At 47.5% G+C, this 19207-nt stretch overlaps 1 protein-coding gene across 1 annotated transcript in view; it reads left to right on the forward strand.

Annotated features, from left to right (window-relative positions):
* NPC1 (NPC intracellular cholesterol transporter 1) overlaps nucleotides 1–19207 on the forward strand; it is a 48985-nt gene that overhangs the window by 28621 nt on the left and 1157 nt on the right. Inside the window, exons 10-24 of the mRNA XM_080821258.1 lie at nucleotides 2004–2104; nucleotides 4732–4834; nucleotides 7339–7528; nucleotides 8129–8311; nucleotides 9427–9541; nucleotides 11087–11214; nucleotides 11308–11448; nucleotides 12614–12703; nucleotides 13132–13319; nucleotides 13660–13775; nucleotides 14382–14511; nucleotides 15818–16018; nucleotides 17200–17431; nucleotides 18179–18292; nucleotides 18756–18918. Coding sequence (XP_080677384.1) covers nucleotides 2004–2104; nucleotides 4732–4834; nucleotides 7339–7528; nucleotides 8129–8311; nucleotides 9427–9541; nucleotides 11087–11214; nucleotides 11308–11448; nucleotides 12614–12703; nucleotides 13132–13319; nucleotides 13660–13775; nucleotides 14382–14511; nucleotides 15818–16018; nucleotides 17200–17431; nucleotides 18179–18292; nucleotides 18756–18918 — 2195 coding nt within the window. The remainder of the gene's footprint in view (nucleotides 1–2003; nucleotides 2105–4731; nucleotides 4835–7338; nucleotides 7529–8128; nucleotides 8312–9426; nucleotides 9542–11086; nucleotides 11215–11307; nucleotides 11449–12613; nucleotides 12704–13131; nucleotides 13320–13659; nucleotides 13776–14381; nucleotides 14512–15817; nucleotides 16019–17199; nucleotides 17432–18178; nucleotides 18293–18755; nucleotides 18919–19207) is intronic.

A 19207-nucleotide genomic window follows, 5' to 3' on the forward strand; every position in this document is an offset into this window, starting at 1 on the left:
CATGACCCTTAGACCATGACCTGAGCCGAAACCAAGAGTCGGATGCCCAACCACCTGAGCTACCCCAGCGCCCCATTCCTTGTCATTTTTGAGTGTGCTGTCAGCTAACCACATCTCTGGAGCCAGCCACTCTTGACATTGGGTCTGGCCTGGTGGCCTTAAGCTCTGTTCTGTTTTTATTACTGGGATGTGATCTTGAGGTAGTTAGGCTGTGGTTGCTCTATTTCAAGGAGGTCCCCTCTAAAAATCTGAGCTCTCCCCATAAAACATTGAGTGCATGCCCGTGTAGACTAAGGCAGCATTCTCCATGGGATAGATAGGACAGCCATGGGTGATTTGAATATTGAAAAAAAAAATTAATACTCAATTTTTATATTTAAAGGAGAAAGCTATTTGCTTCTTGTCTTATAAAATGGAAGTCAACAAAATTGTGGCAGTTAGGGATGCAGGAGACTAGTGTTTTTTCCACGGTGGGAATGTAGTTCAGTCAGTGCAGAAACGGTGCTGTGGGCCACTTCACTCCCACCCGCGGATCTTTACTCCTCTGTGTCTCCAGCTCTCACCTCCCTCCCCAACTTTTCGTGGACCTCCCCCCAGCCCCAAGGTCCTGCGGGAATGGCCATCCCAGTGCACCCAGAACCAAGCACAGATCTCCTTCCCCGCACACCCCATACCATGTGATGGCACCAACATCTACCAGTTACTCCACCTCGAGGCTCTGTCTCGCATCCTTCCTCATCCTTACCTCTGTCATGTAATTACCGATTTTAATCTCTGGATGGGCTCTCAGATCCACGATGTGGCAGGGTCCCATGTGTGGGGGCTGGTGGGACTTGGCAGGGACTCGTCCCTGCAGCCTGTTTGCCCCAAGCAGGTGGCCTCACCTCCAGCCTGAGCCCATCAGCCATGGGCTCTGAAGGGCCGAGCTTAGGATCATCTGTGAGAAGCTTCCTGAGTGCCCGGCAGAGGTCTGGCTCAGGATGCGTCCTGGAATGCTGGTCCCCCCACTGGCTGTCTTCATGGCATCATCCTTGCCTGGACCCTTGCACGAACCTGACGGGTCTGCAGGGGACTTTTCTGCCCCTTTCCTTTCCACTTCTAGACCCCCTTCCGTTTTACCCCGAGTTACCTTTCTAGAACAGCTCGTGACATCCTTCTTCCCCGGGTCTCTCATTCCCCAGTGCCTGCAGTGTAATAGTCCAAACCACACAGCAGGCCACTTAATCCTTTTTTTCCACTGTCTGTCCCTTGCCCTTTCCGGCCCTGGGCCTTCCCTCAGAAGTCCTCCCGTTTGTGGGCGCCGCACGCTCTAGACAGGACTTGCGTGGCTTCAGACATGGCTGTCTTGTTGCTTTCTTCTCCCACGTCCGTTCTCACTCTTCTCTTCCCATATGGTGGTCGTTAGCCCCCCCAACAGGGGAATCGTCCCCTGGCCTCAGAGACCTGCTTCTGTACAGGCCTCCTCTTTCTGGCGGCAGTCTTCCCTGTGTATTAGCTGCTCCCTGCTCCGTGCCATGCAGCGCGTGGGTCCTCCCGTGTGCACCGTGCCTTACTGACTGCCTCATGCTGGGTTTGCCTGCCTCTCGCTCGCTGATTCTGAGCTCCCAGAGGCAAGTGCTAAACCCCATTACCTAAGGAACCACAGGGCCCACATGGTACCTAGGATATCATCGGCATCTTCAAATGTTTGTCGCGTAAATGTTTAGGTCTCGGGCACCTGGGTGGCTCAGTTGGTTAGGCGACTGCCTTCAGCTCGGGTCGTGATCCTGGAGTCCTGGGATCAAGTCCCAGGCTTGGGACTTGTCGGGCTCCTTGTCCTTGCTCGGCGGAAAATCTGCTTCTCTCTCTGACCTCCCCTTCTTGTGCTCACTCTCCCTCTCTCTCTCATTCTCTCTCTCAGGTAAATAAATAAAATCTTGAAAAAAAATAAAATAAATGTTTAGGTCTCTGTGATGTTTTGGGGCTTGTTCTAACTGGGAGGTGTTTTCTACAATTCTTTGCAGGGCTCCTGCCTCTCTGAATGATACCAGTTTGCTCCATGACCCTTGCCTGGGTACGTTTGGTGGGCCAGTGTTCCCATGGCTTGTGTTAGGAGGCTATGATGGTAAGTAAGAGAAGCTTCTACTTTTCCTATTGGGTAAAGTAGTCTTGGTTCTGTCACTAAGAGTCAAGTGGTAATTACAAAGATGTCATGGAGTGAGCAGTCGTTCTAGTTCCCCATCTCTTAAATCCCAAGTGTAGGCTTGCTTTGGCTTTGGCTTTGGGGTTTCTTCTGGGCGTAAAAGAAGTAGATGGTGTTTGCCTTCTTAAGCTCACACTTTGGGAAGCTGTCACAAGCCAAGGACTTTCCCCCAGAATATTGCAATTATACACCTCCACACAATTCATTGCTTAGTTTCAAGGAGTTCAAGGAACCTTTAGGGAGTCCGTGGACATCAGATTAAAAACATCTGTAGGGGCGCCTGGGTGGCCCAATTGTTAAGCGTCTGCCTTCGGCTCAGGTCATGATCCCAGGGTCCTGGGATTGAGCCCCACATCCTGCTCCCTGCTCAGTTGGGAGTCTGCTTCTCCCTCTGCCTGCCACTCACCCTGCATGTGCTCTCTTACTCTCTCTCAAATAAAATCTTAAAAAAAAAAAAAATATCTTTAATGGGAGAGAGATAATATGTGAGATACAGGGAAAAAGAAACAAAATTGTTCTGTGTTTTCCTCCCAAACCAGTTGGTTAGGAACTGAGACACTTCTCTAGAGGGAGGAGCAGTGGGTTTGCCCTTTGCTTGTTGGTTCCTATAGCACCTGAAACAGACTGTATCAGGTATGACGGGGTCATGATTCAGGTGACACCTTTGGCATCTGAAGCCTGATTATAGGCAGCTCAACAGGTTTTTCTGCAGTTCAAGGAAGAGGCCAATTAGATGTTGTTCTCTTCACCCTGTAGGAGGGGAGAAGTCCTATGTATATTTAAATTTTACTGTGCCTCATAAAGCGGCACTTCTGATGGGTGGAGAAAAGATGGTGTCACCCACTGGCAAGCCTCAGCCATCAAAATTAAATTTGATTTCTACTTTATTCCTTCCAACCACATAAACTCCAGATTTGTCAAAAACAGATGTATAAGAAATGAAGCTATTTAAGATCTAGAAGAAAGTATGGGAGGAATTTTTTTTAAATAATTTTAAAATGGGGAAGGCATTTCTAAGTGAGACACAGAACCCAGAAGCCACAAAAGAAAAACATTGATGAGTTTGACTATGTAAGAATTTTAAATTCCTATGTGGAAAACAAGCACCATAAAGTTAAAAAACATTAAAAAGGGCAAGTAAACCAGAAGGGGAAAAAAAGCAGTACACATAATGGACAGTGTATCCTTAATATATAAAGGTCTCTTGTGAAAAAAAGAAAAGGTCAGCAACCCAGGAGAAAAGTAGGCAAAGCTATATGAAATTAGCAAAAGAACAAATACACGGGGCTGTTCATTTCATGGGGAAAATGCCCAACCTCACTCCTAGATAGTGAAATGTATCTCACTTCAGTCTTTCTATCCAACACAGGGGCAAAGACCTAAGAGTCTGATAAACCCTGTGTAGGACCCCATTGTTAGGGAAGTGTAAGTGGTTCCTAGAATGTAAACTCAAGGCAGGCAGGGATTTCCCTCTCTTCTGTTCACTGATACATATCCAGAGTACCTAAAATAATGCCTGGCGTGAAGCAGGGTCTCAGTAGATGTCTTGTTAAATAAAGAAATGAAAAAGAGGATAGCCTCTTTGAAGGGCAGTTTAGGCAAATTTATCAAAATTGCAGTTGCACATACTTTTTGATTCAGTGCTTATACTTGTAAGACTTGATTCTCCACCTATGTACTTTACACATGAAAAATATTTATCAGGTTTTTCTTTGTAGTACTTTTGTTTATAATCCTAAAAATTGCAGAAATGTCCATCAACTGGAAATTGGTTAAATTATGCTAGAAAATATGATATAGCAGGAAAAAAGAAGATTGAAGCTCTTTATGTCCTAAAATGGAGTCATCTCCAAGATATAAATGAAAAAATGTAATGTGCAGAACAGTGTGTTGCCATTTGTGTCATTAAGAAGGAAAGTTTGGGGTGCCCGGGTGGCTCAGTTGGTTGGGCGTCTGCCTTTGGCTCAGGTCATGATCTCAGAATCGAGTCCCGTACTGGGCTCCTTGCTCAGCAGGGAGCCTGCTTCTCCCTCTGCCTGCTGCTCCCCCTGCTTGTGCACATGTGCTCGCTTGCTCTCTCACAAATAAATGAATAAAATCTTTTAATATACATATATATTTTTTTTAAAAAAACAAAGGAAAGGGCAAGAATATATGTGCTTGCTTGAGCATGCATGGAGCATCTCTGGAAATATTTCAGATGGTGGGGAGGAGAACTAAGCATAGAATGAGGCCTGGGGAAGGAGAGACTGCACAGATCTTCTTTCTGCTCGAAATTTTTACCATGCACATGCTCTGTAGTTTTAAAAAAAAAAAAAATAATAATTTACTCATCCTGAATGAAACTGCCTACGTCAGATAGAGCATCTTTTTTATTCATTAACTGAGCTGCATAGACACGATGTCCATAAACTGGTTTTTGTTCTTAGAGCAGTCTACAGCCCCGTGAAAAATCAGTCACCTCGCTGTCTCGTGATTTTTCCCTTGTGTTTGTCTAATTTTCTGCATGCTTCTCATCTTCTGGATGTCCCTTTTTTTTTCCATTCTAGATCAAAACTACAATAACGCTACAGCCCTTGTGATTACCTTTCCTGTCAATAATTACTACAATGATACAGAGAAGCTCCAGAGGGCCCAGGCCTGGGAGAAAGAGTGAGTTGCTCTTTGTTCTGGGGGAAGCTGGGTGCTAACAGAAGGCACTAAAACCTCATTCAGCTAAATTAACCAACAGCAGATCTAAATCATTTTTTTTCCCCACTTGGTACTAATAATGCAAAGAAAAAGTCTGCAAGGCAGTTCATCCGCAAACATTGTGTGAGTAGATAGCCCTGCACAGGGCCGCACAAGTCTCCGGACATGCGGAAATGTTCCATGCACCCACCTCTCCCAGCAGGCCACCAGGAGCAAGGTGGATGCACATTAATAAAGGGACACGCACAGTAGGAAACCCTGCAGGGACTAAAGAGAGGGGAATGGATGGTCAGATGGCTCCAGATGTAGGACATAAAAGCTGCCATCGACACGGCTAGGGAAGTTCGTGCTGTACACGCTGTCCATCCCTAGAAAAAATCTCAGGCACGGGACCTAGGAGATGGCTAACTGTTTGTAAACCCTAGAGAGCAGGACAGAGGGCCGAGGAGGACAGGGCATTTTGACCCTTTATACCTTTCAGTGCTTTTTGTTTTGACAGCTTTGTTGGAATATAAATCCCATCCTGGACATTTCACCCAATTAAAGTGTGTGATCCAGTAGCTTCTAGAGTATTTGCGGCTATGCAGCTGTCACCACAGTGAATTTGAGATCTTTTTGTTTTTTAATCTCAAAAAGAAACCCCATCTCCTTTAGCTATTACAGCCTATACTCATTCTCCCACCTCCCAGCCCTGTGCAACCATTCATCTGCTTTCTGTCTCCGTGTGTTACAGTATTCTGGCCGTTGACATCAATGAAAGCACCGACCGGGACTTCCGTGTCTGGCTTCTTTCACTTTGCATGTTTCCAAGGCTCATCCAAGTTATGGCGTCAACAGTGCCTCATTCCTTTTTATGGCTGCATAATGTTTCATCCTGTGGCTGTGCCACATTTTTATCCAGTCATCAGCTGATGCACATTTGAGTGGTTCCAGCCTTTTGGCCATTACGAATAATGCTTCTGTAGACATTCACATACAAGTTTTTTTGTGAATTTAAGTATGTTTTCATCTCTCTTGGCTATCTACCTCGGAGTAGGATTGCTGGGTCATACGTGACTCTCTGAAGAACTGCCAGATTGTTTTCCATGATGGCTGCAGCATCTTACATTCCCACCAGCCTGAATGGGTGTCTTAGTTCTCCACAGCCTCGTGAACCCTTGTTATGTGACCTTTTGGCTCTGGCCATCCTAGTGCATGGGAGGTGGTGTCTCATTATGGTTTTGATGTGCATTTCCCTGATGGCTGCTGATCTCCAGCATCTTTCCTTGGGCAGGCTGGCCATCCATATAACTCTTCCTGTCCTTTGCCCATTTTTAACTGGATTATTTGTATTTTCACTATTAAATTATAAGAATTCTTACGTGTGCTACACGTCTGCTGTCAGCTACGTGATTTCCAGGTGTTCACTCCCAGTTTCTTTGTTATATTTGCTTTGTTTTTCTTGCTGCTGCCCGCCGAAGCACAAGTTTGTAGTTTTAAAGTCCAATTTTTTAGTTTTTTTCTTTAGTTGCTCAAACTTTTGGTGTCCTGTCTGTGAAACTATGGCCTGATCCAGGGACGTGGCGATTTATGACTGTGTCATCTTTGGAGGGTCTTAGAGTTCCAGCTCTCAAGTTTAGGTCTTTGATCCACTGGAATTCACTTTTTTCATGTCTTGAGCTATCCAGATGGCCCCAGGTGATTTGTTGAGAAGGGGACTCACTCTTTCATTGGACAGTCTTGCCACCTTGCCAAAAATTAGGTGACCACAGATACATGGTTTCTTTTGAGACTCTTAGTTGTGTTCTTTGATTTTGCCCGTCCTTATGCTGGTACCACACTCTCTTGATTATGGTCATTTTGTAGAAAGTGTGAAATTGAGAAGTGTGTGTCCTCCTCCTTTGTTCTTCTTGAGAAAGAAGGGTTTGGCTCTTCTGGGCCCCTTTTAATTGCAAATGTGAATTTTAGAATCAGCGTATCTTTCTATGAAGGAAGAGGTCAGCTGGGATTCTGATAGGGATTGCATTGCATTTGTAGATCAACTTTTAAGTTTGTTCCATGAGCATATATCTTTGTTATGATATGCTTCAGTTAGAGATCCTTTTTAGTAAAAGAGAAAATGAGACCATGAGCCAGGCTTTTTTTTAATGGAATGCTTCATGAATTTGCATATCCTTTTAACTCAGGAGCCATTCTAATCTCCGTATCATTCCGATTTTAGTATATGTGCTGCTGAAGCCAGCACCGTGAGCCAACTTTTAAGCTTGTCCTAAACTTGTTCCAAGTGATAGAAACATGAGCATGTCTGGAACTTTGTAATCTGGGGGTGTTGCGCTTCTGGTCTCCAGTGTCAGTGTCCAGTGTCTCCTCATGTAAGGTACGGGTTGAGTAAGCATGGCATTTGTGTCCTAGAGGTTGGGAAGAAGTTTCTCCCTTAGCTGTCACTAAATTTTAATTGAAAATATAAAATGTGTTCACTCCTTTAGGTTTATTAATTTTGTGAAAAACTACGAGAATCCAAATCTGACCATTTCTTTCACGACTGAGCGAAGTATCGAGGATGAACTGAATCGTGAGAGTAATGGCGATGTCTTCACTGTCCTGATCAGCTACGCCGTCATGTTTCTGTACATTTCCATAGCCTTGGGCCACATCAAAAGCTGGAGCAGGTTTCTAGTAAGTGGTGTGTGTGTGTATGTGTGTGTTGGAGGAAAATGACGATGCACAGCATCATGTCCTATTTTTGCCTCTACTTTTTGGAGGGTGGGGTGGGCAGAGGGAGAGAGAAAGAGAAAATCCTAAGCAGGCTGCACGCCCAGCCGGAGCCTGACACTGGATCTCATGACCCTGAGACCATGATCTGAGCCAAAATCAAGAGTCAGATGCTTAACCAGCTGAACGACCCAGGCACCCCTGTTTCTACTTAGTTAATCCTAAGTCATTATGTTCAAAATTGGTTTACATTCCCGTTTTCATTGTATATGGTATTTTCTGTTTCCTGCATATGTTTTCTTCAGTTCCAAATTTTTGGTTTATTTTAAAACTTAAAATTTATTTCTCATAATCCAGTTTTTCCTAATTTGACTACACCATCATAAGAATAGAAGCCGGTAAAGCATGCTGCTAAGGGAAGATCTAGAACATTTTTCTTATCTTTTATCTTTTCTTATCTTTCTCTCAGAGAGCACCTTTAACTCCAAGAAAGAGGTAAAATGAGGTCCTTTTAGTCATGGGACAAACAATAGTCTGACTCTTTGTCTTTGTTGCATGGTTCAGGTGGATTCTAAAATCTCCCTTGGCATCGCTGGGATCCTCATCGTGTTGAGCTCAGTGGCGTGCTCACTGGGCATCTTCAGCTACGTTGGGATCCCCCTCACCCTCATTGTGATCGAAGTCATCCCATTCCTGGTGCTGGCTGTCGGGGTGGACAACATCTTCATTCTGGTCCAGACCTACCAGGTGCGTTTTCATAGCCTCACAGAGCTTGCCATCGGACCAAGTAGTGAGCTCTGTTAATGTTTGTCCTGCTCCATGCCGAGTACTTGCGAGCGTGGAAGTGGGGTAGCTGTGTTTCCTGTTCTCTCTGTTGCTGATTGGTGTCCATAACTTGCTCAGCCTTCTCCTTGGTTGGAGGAATAGATATAAAGTGAGGCTTGAATTTTAAAGATTTTTTTTTTTTTTTAATTTGAGAGAGAAAGAGCAAGATCGTAGGAGAGGAGCAGAGGGAGAGGGACAGACCCAGGGCTGTATCCCAAGACCCTGAGATCATGACCTGAGCTGAAACCAGGAATTGGACATTTAACTGACTGAGCAACCCAGGCGCCCTAAGAATTCAGTTTTAAATATGTGTGCAAGAAGGGCTTGCATGCCTGCGAAAAACATTTTGGATACAACTGTTATTTTTTTTCTTTTTCCTTTTTTTTTTTTAAGATTTTATTTATTTATTTGACAGATCACAAGTAGGCAGAGAGGCAGGCAGAGAGGGAGAGAGGAGAAAGCAGGCTCCCCGCTGAGCAGAGATCCCGATGGGGCTCGATCCCAGGACCCTGAGATCATGACCCAAGCTGAAGGCAGAGGCTTTAACCCACTGAGCCACCAAGGCGCCCCATGGATACACCTATTATTAAAATGAGTCTCCAATAGTGTAGAAGAATCAGAGACTTGTCAGAGATGCCACTGAAGATAGGGCAGCATAGGACCTGCTGATATAGAAAATGGTCTCAATCATGATATTTTTTCTTTCCTGGTCGCCTTACTTGGGGGCTCAGTGGCACCTAAGAGTGTCCCTTAATGGTCCAGCCACCTGCAGGCTGCATTCCGTGTGTTTTCCTGATAAGATGATCCAGTCTTCCCTTGAGCTTTCCTCCTGTTACCTAGCTCAGGGGTTTAGTGATACCCTGGATGGATTGTCAGGACAAGTTGCAGGCCCCCCATTAAAGTTTATCTACAATAAGTAGAAGCTCCTAATCATTTGTCTTTACTGTTGAGTTAACACAAATCAACAAAGAAGCAAAGAGATGGCATTGTGATTTAGAAATGTTAATGGCCTGTGTATTGTTTTCTGTTTTTTTAAGCGTGATGAACGTCTTCAAGGAGAAACTCTGGATCAGCAGCTGGGCAGGGTCCTAGGAGAAGTGGCTCCTAGTATGTTCCTGTCCTCCTTTTCAGAGGCTGTAGCGTTTTTCTTAGGTAATTACTCTTTGAATTCTACCAGTCCCACTGTTTTCTGAGCCTGGAGGTAGAAGGATCTGGGTATCTGACTATGTCTCATCGTGTTGCTTCCTTGTTTAAGCTTATTCTGTAATCAGAAAGTATCAGAGTGGACCACAGGGAAAATCAGTGGCAGTATCTTGGATATCATTTTGGAAGTGTCCTCTTTTCTTTTTGGGGGTTGAGGGGAGGGGCAGAGGGAGAGAGAGAATCTTCAGGCTCCACGCCCAGCGCAGAGCCCAATGCGGCACCTGATCTCATGACCCTGAGATCATGACCTGAGCAGAAATCAAGAGTCAGCTGCTTAACTAGCTGAGCCGCTCAGTGCCCCTCCACTTTCTCATGTTGTTTTATGATAGTGTTGATGTTGGGGTCCAGACTGACAGATAACCTTGAACTTCTCTGCTGCTTCCCCTTTTTGGCACCTGTGGCAAATGTGGATCTTTGAAAATGACATTCCTGCGTCCCGCAGGAGCCTGGCCAACACCACACTCTGAGCAAAATCCGCAGGTGTAGACAGTCCTCTTTGTCCGCACAAACCATCGGGGAAGCAGCCTCATTAATGAGCAGAGGTCCTTGGACCTGCCCTCACTACAAGGAGCCAGAATGAGCTGGAACAAAAACCACCGCTTTCCGTATTTCTTTTCTGTGGAGAAATCACCACGCAGCCTTACTCGCAGGGCTGTCTGCCCCCTTGTCTGCTCTGTGGGATGAGACAACCAAGTGCGTCTTCAGAGCAGGAAGCTGGATTAGAAATGCGATCCGTGGGCCACAGATGGAAATGCCTCTGTGGGCTGTTCACATGGGGCTACTGTAGGCTCATGAAGGTGGCAGTCTTTCAAAACAGACCCAGGATGCCGTCTTCATTTCCATAGAGCAGTATGCTTTCAAGCCTGTGGTCCTTACACTTCTTTTTGATGGATACAGGTGCAGAGAAAGTTACTTTCTCTTGTTTTCTCATCAGAAAATGTGATGATGATAATAGCAGCTGACACTGTGCCTCAAGATTGGAGTGACTCTGGGGGGACTGTAGGAGCAGAAGGCACAGGTCTAGAAAGGGCAGTTACGTGTTGCTGGCCCAGTGCTGCTAGGTCCAGTTTCTTTTTTTAAGTGAAGCTGTGAATCTAGATTTTTGTGTTGGGTCTCATTGTTAAATATTGGCTACTTTTTTTAAAAAAAGAAATGTGTTTTCATCCTAAAATGAATTGATCTAATGTGGACCATACAGGACATAATCTGGCCTGTGGGCTGCTAGTTTGCAGTCTCTGGGTGTTAACCCAGTACTTCTGACTGGGAGGGCCCTCATCTGACTGTGTCAGAAGTGGGAGACTAATACTGTTGATCTAATAGCAGAGAGAAAATATTTCTGTGGCATTCCTCTGGGGAGGTTGTGGGAAGCGTGGGTCTTCTCATGGCTTCAGTCTGTTCTAGCTCCTTGCGTTCCTGTGTACACGTGAGTTTGAGACCCGCACAGAGTCCCCTGCCGTAAGTAGACGTGACGGGGCAGCTTCTCTCCCCCTGCAGGAGCGCTGTCGAAGATGCCAGCCGTTCACACTTTCTCCCTGTTCGCTGGGATGGCCGTCCTCATTGACTTCCTTCTTCAGATTACGTGTTTTGTGAGTCTCTTGGGGTTGGACATCAAGCGTCAAGAGGTAAGTTGTTGTCAGGATGGCAGTCTGTTTACAGCCTAGAATCCAAGTGAAGCAGCAGGAGGTTGTGACCTTTGTCCCTCTTTGTCCTCTCAGAAACATCGTCTGGACGTCCTTTGCTGTGTCAGAGGCTCTGAAGATGGAACTAGCGTCCAGGCCTCAGAGAGCTGCTTGTTTCGGTTCTTCAAAAACTCCTATTCTCCACTTCTGCTTAAGGATTGGATGCGACCTATTGTGGTATGAGTTTGTCTGTGGTTTTCCTCATTTTTCTCCAAAAACAGTTTTATCACATGCCTTCTAAGAAAGGAGCTTGGGTGAAATACCTGCGTGGCTCAGTTGGTTAAACGTCCAACTCTTGATTTCAGCTCAGGTCATGATCTCAGGGTCATGGGATCGAGCCCTGTGTTGGTCAGAGCGGATTCTGCTTGTCCCTCTCCCTCTGCTCCTCCCCACTGCTTGCACACATGCTTCTTTCTAAAGTAAATAAATAAAATCTTTAAAAAAGAAAGAAACCAGCGTGGGAAGGAGATTCTGACAGTTGTTAAGTATATATACAAAATGCAAAAGCAAATATGTACAAGTACATAAAATATTTTTCTAGCTAGCTTTTAGCAGTCAGTATAAGCAAGTTTTTATTTTGAAGTAATTATAGATTCATAGAAAGTCAAGAAGATAGTACAGAAATGACCCAGGTACCCATCAACCCAGCTTCTCCCTGTGGTCTTACACAACTGTAGTTCAGTGTCAAAACCAGGAATTTGACACAGGCACGTGTATTTTGTCGAGTTCTCAGTCCCCTCGTCACATGCGGATTGGCAGTGACCACCACCGCAGTTGATACACGGAACTGTCCTCCTCACGCTGCCCCGTTACAGTGCCACGAGCCTCCCCCCCACATCACCCACCGTCCCGAGTCCCCAGCAAGAGTGTGAGAGCTTTCTATAGGTGATCTACTGGAGATAGCCAGCAGCGATGACCTATCACTGCTCTAATAAAAGAACATGACTTCGTCTCCAGTAATGGTAATACTTAACATTTAATAAACACTGAATATTGGGTGCAGTGCTGAATCTGGATTGTCCCCAGATTTTCTCACCTAACCCACAAAACTGTCTTATGTTATACATCTTTTGTTTTTCCTGTGTTACTTATGAGGAAGTAGAAGCTGAGAGAGGTTAAGTGACTTCCCCAGGGTCACTCAAATCCTGGAGTCAGGATTTAAACCCAGGTAGTGTGACTAGATGCTGTCCTCTCAGCCAGTACCCCTGCTCTCTACGTTAACGTGGCATGTAAACTTTTCGGTTGGGGACAGTCCCATTTTTTACGTGTGGAAGATCTTATTTACGTTCTTAAGCTGCCATGCACGAAGCAGTCCCTGTCTTCAGCTCACTTTTCATTCCAGATAGCGGTATTTGTGGGTGTCTTGTCCTTCAGTATTGCGGTGCTGAACAAAGTGGAAATTGGATTGGATCAGTCTCTCTCCATGCCCGATGTAAGCTGCTTTCTCTTTTATCTTGTTTAGCCAAAGGTACGAATACATTTTCCAAAACTTGCATGCAGTTGTTCCGGGCGAATGCCTGCTTCTAAATGCATGTGGCAGCCGGTTCCCCAGGTTACAAGAACCGCCACGGAGCCCAGCAGTGGGGCCCATCTTAGCACGTGGAACTCTCGGGGTGAGGGGGCTACAGAGAAATAGAGCAGCGAGCCTCTCACCTCGTAAGGTGCCCTCCTGACGGCGGGCCCGCCAGAGAAGCACCTTGGGCGCAGGGAGGGTGAGGAACAGGGAACTGGCTCGGGTTGGGGGGGCGGTCCGCTGGGGCCGCCAGCGGCATCCCAGTGCTGTCTCCATCCTTAGCTGTCCCCTCACTTGGGCTGGTCAGCACATTTCCACTTTGTCCCATTCTCTGATCGCTCGTTCAGGACTCCTACGTGCTGGATTACTTCAGGTCGCTCAGATACCTGCATGCGGGCCCACCTGTGTACTTCGTCCTGGAGGAAGGGCACGACTACAGCTCCCTGAAAGGGCAGAACATGGTGTGCGGGGGCATGGGCTGCAATAACGACTCCCTGGTGCAGCAGATCTTCACCGCGGCTCAGCTGGACAACTAGTCAGTACCGCCCGGCGTTCTGGTCCTGCCGCGGAAGCAGCCGGAAGGGGCCCCTGGCCGCCGGCCGCCTGGGCCTAAAATGGCTCACTCAGGATAGATTTGCTTAGAAAATGTGTTGCTCAGAATCATGCTAACTCTAGCTTTACCTCAGCAAAAGCTTTAAAAGGACTAATTGAGCAGCTCCTATCTGGAAGGGTTTTCCGTTAAGTGGTGATGAAGTCTGTCCTTTGGGCAGCAGTGTAACATCTAAAAAGTGAAGTTAGGTTTCGAGAAAAAGGACTGAATCTGCAGACCTCCCCCCTGCGGAGCAAGTCAGTAACTTCTCCCTCCTTCTCGCCAGTACCCGAATAGGCTTTGCCCCCTCGTCCTGGATCGATGATTATTTTGATTGGGTCAAGCCTCAGTCTTCTTGCTGTAGAGTCTACAATGGCACAGATCGCTTCTGCAATGCCTCAGGTACTTTCATCTCCTTTTCCAGCTTTTTTTCTTTTCTCTGAAGACTTTGCATTTCACCTCAGTTTATACCGGCGCCGGTCCCTTTTCCTTGGTTGCCATCCCTCTCCTCAGCCATGTTCTCTGAAGGGTGTTGTGCCCCACCACAGGGCTGCAGGCCAAACAGAGCCCCGGTCAGGGGACTCTGGATTTCAGAGTCTTCCGGGTTCTCTTCTCCCGACACCACTAATAGCGTCTCATGGTTGGGATCTGGCCGCGTCTCACGGAGGTGCTTCCCGTTGTTATCACCATTGCCCTGCAGTTTGTTAGGAGTGTTGAGGTTGTCCTCGAGTTTTCTTGGTAAAAACATGGAAGCCTTGGACTCTGATAATACCAACCAGGGTCCTCCTCCAAGCAGGCAGCGTATTTCAGGGAAGAAAGTTTGTACAGCCTGCCTCAGATGAAGATGGAATGTCAGACGGATTAGACTGAAAATCCCGTGTGTTGGAAGCTCTGGAGCTTTGGGGTCAGGAAAAAGATCAAGGAAAATTCCCCTTAGATCCTTAAGTGTTTTAAAATAACATCTGGAACCTCATTCTTCTCATCTCGGTCCCTCTGTGTCTGTGCTAGTGGTTGACCCTGCCTGTGGCCGCTGCAGACCTCTGACCCCAGAGGGCAAACAGAGGCCTCAAGGGGAAGACTTCATGAGATTCCTGCCCATGTTCCTTTCTGATAACCCAAACCCCAAGTGCGGCAAAGGGTAAGTGCCATGGAGCTGCTTAGAGACGTGCCCACTTCCGGTTATTTTGTGCGGGACAGCTAGCCGAGGGCTGGGGTGGGGGCAGCTGTATGGGGAGGGTCCCTTTCTTCCCCTCCCCACCCGCCCCACCACCCGGTCTTCTATGAGAGCAGAAAAACCTCACACACCCATAAGGAGAGCTTCTCAGCCTCTCCAGCTGATCTCACCCAGGCTTGAGCGTCTGTCTCTCCCTCTTGGCCCCGTGTCCTGGCTCTCCTGGCTGCGTGAATGGCTGCCAAGCACTGTGCCGGCGTCTAGCAGGACAGGAAGGGAGCAGGGACGTGTGGCATTTCAGAATGTGTTCACATCTGTCCCGAGGTCAGGGACAGCTTCTCTGCTCGGTCACGTCATCCTGGACCAAGGCTCAGATTCTTGCAGCCCGGCCGATCTTCTTGCCAGCCTGTCTGGCTCCAAGGTTCGGGGCTGTCACATGCCCCCATCTAGCCGGGCAGCCGATTAGCCGTGGAAGCAGGGCATCTGGGCCCAGAAATAGGGAAGAAGGCTGGGAGTTGGGGGTGGGATGATTCAGAACCTTTTGTAGGAGCAAGACGAGTGTCCACATGTATGTTAGGCAAACCCTGGACTTCCCTGTTTTTCCTAATACATAATTCGACCAAACTCATATCAGTCAGTCATGTGTATCGTGGCTGTGCTTGGAGACCTGTACTTGGTACAGAGGAAAGACTGTGCCTAAAGATAAAAGCGAATCTTGCAGCGTGGTCTGCTTGCCCACTGAACGCTTTGGCCTACATAAAACAAACCCGAGTACATCCAGCTTTTAGGAAAGCAACAGCCACCACTTACGGGGAGCCTCCTACATGCCATTGTGCACCAGGCACCTCACCCACGTCACCACCCTTACCACACAGCCTGTGAGGAGGTGGCAGAGGACACCGCAGCCCACATTCAGTCCTGTCACCCAGGATTCCATGGCTAATACGGGGAGGGGCTGAGACCCGCCTCACGGCCATGGACTCTAGGGCCCTTGTCCTTTCCCTCCCTGTTACACAACACTGCTGAGCAAACGTTTACCGGAGGAGAACACAGATACCGAAACAAGAGCACCTCTGCACCAAAACAACCAAAAGCGAGAGAATAAGCTAAAACCTTCACCGTTCCTTTGTACAGGGCCTCCCTTCCCTGTTCCTGAAATCTAGAGCTGGTCTGACCTCTGAGCCCAGGGTCAGGTGATTCCAGTTCGCCTTGCATGCTCAGGGTCTGCGGGGACTTTCTGTGGGCTCCCTGACGCCACCGAGTCTTCCTGTAGGGGACATGCCGCTTACAGTTCAGCCGTTAACATCCTCGGCAATGACACGACTGTCGGAGCCACTTACTTCATGACCTACCACACTGTGCTTCAGACCTCTGCTGACTTTACTGATGCCATGAGAAAAGCCATCCTCATCGCCAGTAACATCACCAAAACCATGGGCCTCGAAGGAAGCGGTTACCGCGTGTTTCCATACAGGTAGTTTGAATTTTATAAATGGGGTGTCTTGGGTTAGAGCCCACAGCCTGAGGGCTCGCCTGATGGGAAGCTGATCCTTGGCTTTCGTTCTGACACCTTCTCCGTCATGAGCAGAAGCAAAGAATATCGGGATGTAGATCTGGGCAAGGAAGGCCAGGGTCTGCAGCACCCACCAAGGTCTGAGTGCTGCACGCACAAAATCTGATCTGTGAGCTAGAGCTCACCATCGGAAGAAAGACACACTTCAAAGCAGCACCCCGGGTGGGAGGGCGCGGTACCAGGGGATCAGTCTTCACTGAGAGGGCGGAGCGGACGTTCTTGGCCGGTAGCTGCTCGCCACCCCTGACTTCCAGTTACCTGGGACATGGTGTCTTTTTTTTTTTTTTTTTAAAGATTTTGTTTATTTATTTGACAGACAGCGGTCATGGGTAGGCAGAGAGGCAGGCAGAGAGAGGGGGAAGCTCTCTGTTGAGCAGAGAGCCCGATGTGGGGCTCGATCCCAGGACCCTGGGATCATGACCTGAGCGGAAGGCAGAGGCTTAACCCACTGAGCCACCCAGGTGCCCCTGGGACATGGTGTCTTTATGGAGGTTTTTCATTTTTGTTTGTTGGGGTTTTTCTTCTATAAAGTATTTCAGTAGATACCGAATTTGGAAACTACTAAAAAGTAGAAGAAACAGGTGGTTTTTCCCCACCCCTGTGATCTTGCTCAGAGGGGTTCTGACCCATTCTTGACAGGAGGACAGCCTGTTTTTCTGGGGAAGAAGTTCTCAGAATGGATGTCCTAATTCCTGAGAAGAGCTGACTAACTTTGCCAAAAAAGCATTTTTCTCCTCAGGCCCCCCACAGATCCCATTTGGTCTGAGGTAATTCTCAGGATAGATCAGGACTTGTGTTTTCAACATACCATGAAATACTCTGCAAATGCCTATGAAGCAAAGAGGTTGAGCTTGTGAACAAAAACTTTATATAAAATACACATTTTGGATCATTACTAGGCCCTTTTTTGGGTGTCAGTGGTCAGAGGTTCATTTGAATTACTATAGAGGAGTCTCACAAAAACAGGGAATTTTGATGCAAGGGATGACTCAGAGTAGTTGGTTCTGCAGTAGTGGCAGGATGAAAAAAAGCTTCCAGAGGCAAGCACGAGCTAAAACAGAACCTTCTGCTCTTTTCTCCAGTGTGTTCTATGTCTTCTACGAACAGTACCTGACCATTATCGATGACACGATCTTTAACCTCAGTGTGTCCCTGGGAGCCATCTTCTTGGTGACCTTGGTTCTCCTGGGCTGTGAACTGTGGTCTGCAGTGATCATGTGTGTCACCATCGCCATGATCTTGGTCAACATGTTCGGCGTCATGTGGCTCTGGGGCATCAGTCTGAATGCAGTTTCCTTGGTCAATTTGGTTATGGTGAGCCCTGGCCCACTCAGTTTGCTCCTGCCTCCCGTGTCACTTCCATGAACTGTTTCTTGGGGTGAAAGACCAAGACCAGCTCTTGCTCGTGGAAAGGTGGGATGAGTGCTAATGGAGTGGGGACCTGGGTAGTACACAGAACAATGGAAGCGCAACTCCGTGGTGTCACAGGGGTATTTTGCCGGGAACTTCTATCCTGAAGGGTCTGCAAAAACATGTAGCCCAATGAGAAGATGTTCACTTTTTAGAAAAAAATGCTCCTTCCCAGTGGAATTCGCTACTGGTACCTTTTGCTTCTCATGCAATTGCCAGGTGCTTTCTGATAGTCTTGGAGATAGGAGCATTTGAAAAACTACTAAAATAGCAGCGTGTCTGTACTTACAACATGAACACTGTTTTCAGGGAAGCGGCAGGGAGGCCCAGCTAAAGCAAATCTGAGGGGTGCTGACTCTTGAGTAGGGGTAACCTTATGAGGGTTCCACGAGTCCCCCTCAAACAGGCAGATCTGCTCTAGAGAAGTGGAGTCTGGGTGCTCGAGGGTCCCACGAATTGCCCGAGGGTCCCACGAGTTGCCCGGTGCACCTTCAGTGGGTGTGCTGGGGGCTCGGTGTTACAAGGTAAAGGGGATGCTTAGGGTTCCTGGGCCACCTGCGGTGCCCGGCATACCAGATCCTGGGAGAGGAGTGCCTGCTGCTAGGACTTTCAGCCACAAGAGGGCAGTCGTAACGAGAGACTCTCTTTCAGAGCTGTGGCATTTCCGTGGAGTTCTGCAGCCACATCACAAGAGCTTTCACAGTGAGCACGAAGGGCAGCCGCGTGGAACGGGCCGAAGAGGCGCTCTCTCACATGGGCAGTTCCGTAAGTAGCCTGGCCAGAGATTTCGGTGAAGCCTTTACAGACCGTGAAGCGGGAAGAGAACGGAGAGGTTCGATTTGAGCACACATGTTGGCACCCAGGGAGCTGGGGCCCTCAGAGCCGGGAGAATCTTCTTAGTTCAACTCCATAGCCTGCTTCCACCTCTCAGCCAGTATTTTGCCACCCTAGAAAGTCCTTAATAGTTTTCATCTAAAAATGTAAGGAAAGCTGTTCAGAGAGAGTCTGTTGTCCATGCAGAATACACAACTTTTACCCTTCTACTTTTTTTTTTCCCAGGTCTGTAAGCAGCAAATCAATTTTAGGTAGAATGTAGTCCTGCTTGTCAGTAACTAAAAGCTGGGGTTCAAACCATTGCTTTGGGGCTTGCCCATCAAGAAATCGCTGTGAGGACGTGTTGAATTAGAGCAGGTTGGTAAGCACTTTCCAACGCTGTCTCTTCTTTCAGGTGTTCAGTGGAATCACACTAACAAAATTTGGAGGGATTGTGGTGCTGGCATTTGCCAAGTCTCAGATCTTCCAGATATTCTACTTCAGGATGTATCTGGCTATGGTCTTACTGGGAGCCACCCATGGCTTGATATTCCTCCCCGTCTTACTCAGCTACATAGGTAAGCATTCTTGTTCCGAAGTAAGTGGATGGAGGAAGCATGTGACTAAAGGAAAAGAGACCTAGAAGCTTTCTTAAATGGTACTGAAAAGAAAAAAAAATTGTGAAAGGAATACAATCTGTTCTAGGAATTTCATGGTGGTCCAAACAGCTTCATTAGTAAGCTGCTAATGCTTTTTCTGGAGGCTCCACTTGGCTGCTGCATAAGGCCCCTTAGTCAGACGGTGAAGGCGCTTGCATGGCCGCGGCCCTGGGGGCTCCCCGCTGCCTCTGAGAGGGGTGGCTGGAGT

The sequence above is a fragment of the Martes martes genome (assembly GCF_963455335.1).
Source record: "Martes martes genome assembly, chromosome: 13".
In the NCBI taxonomy this organism is placed as follows: domain Eukaryota; kingdom Metazoa; phylum Chordata; class Mammalia; order Carnivora; family Mustelidae; genus Martes; species Martes martes.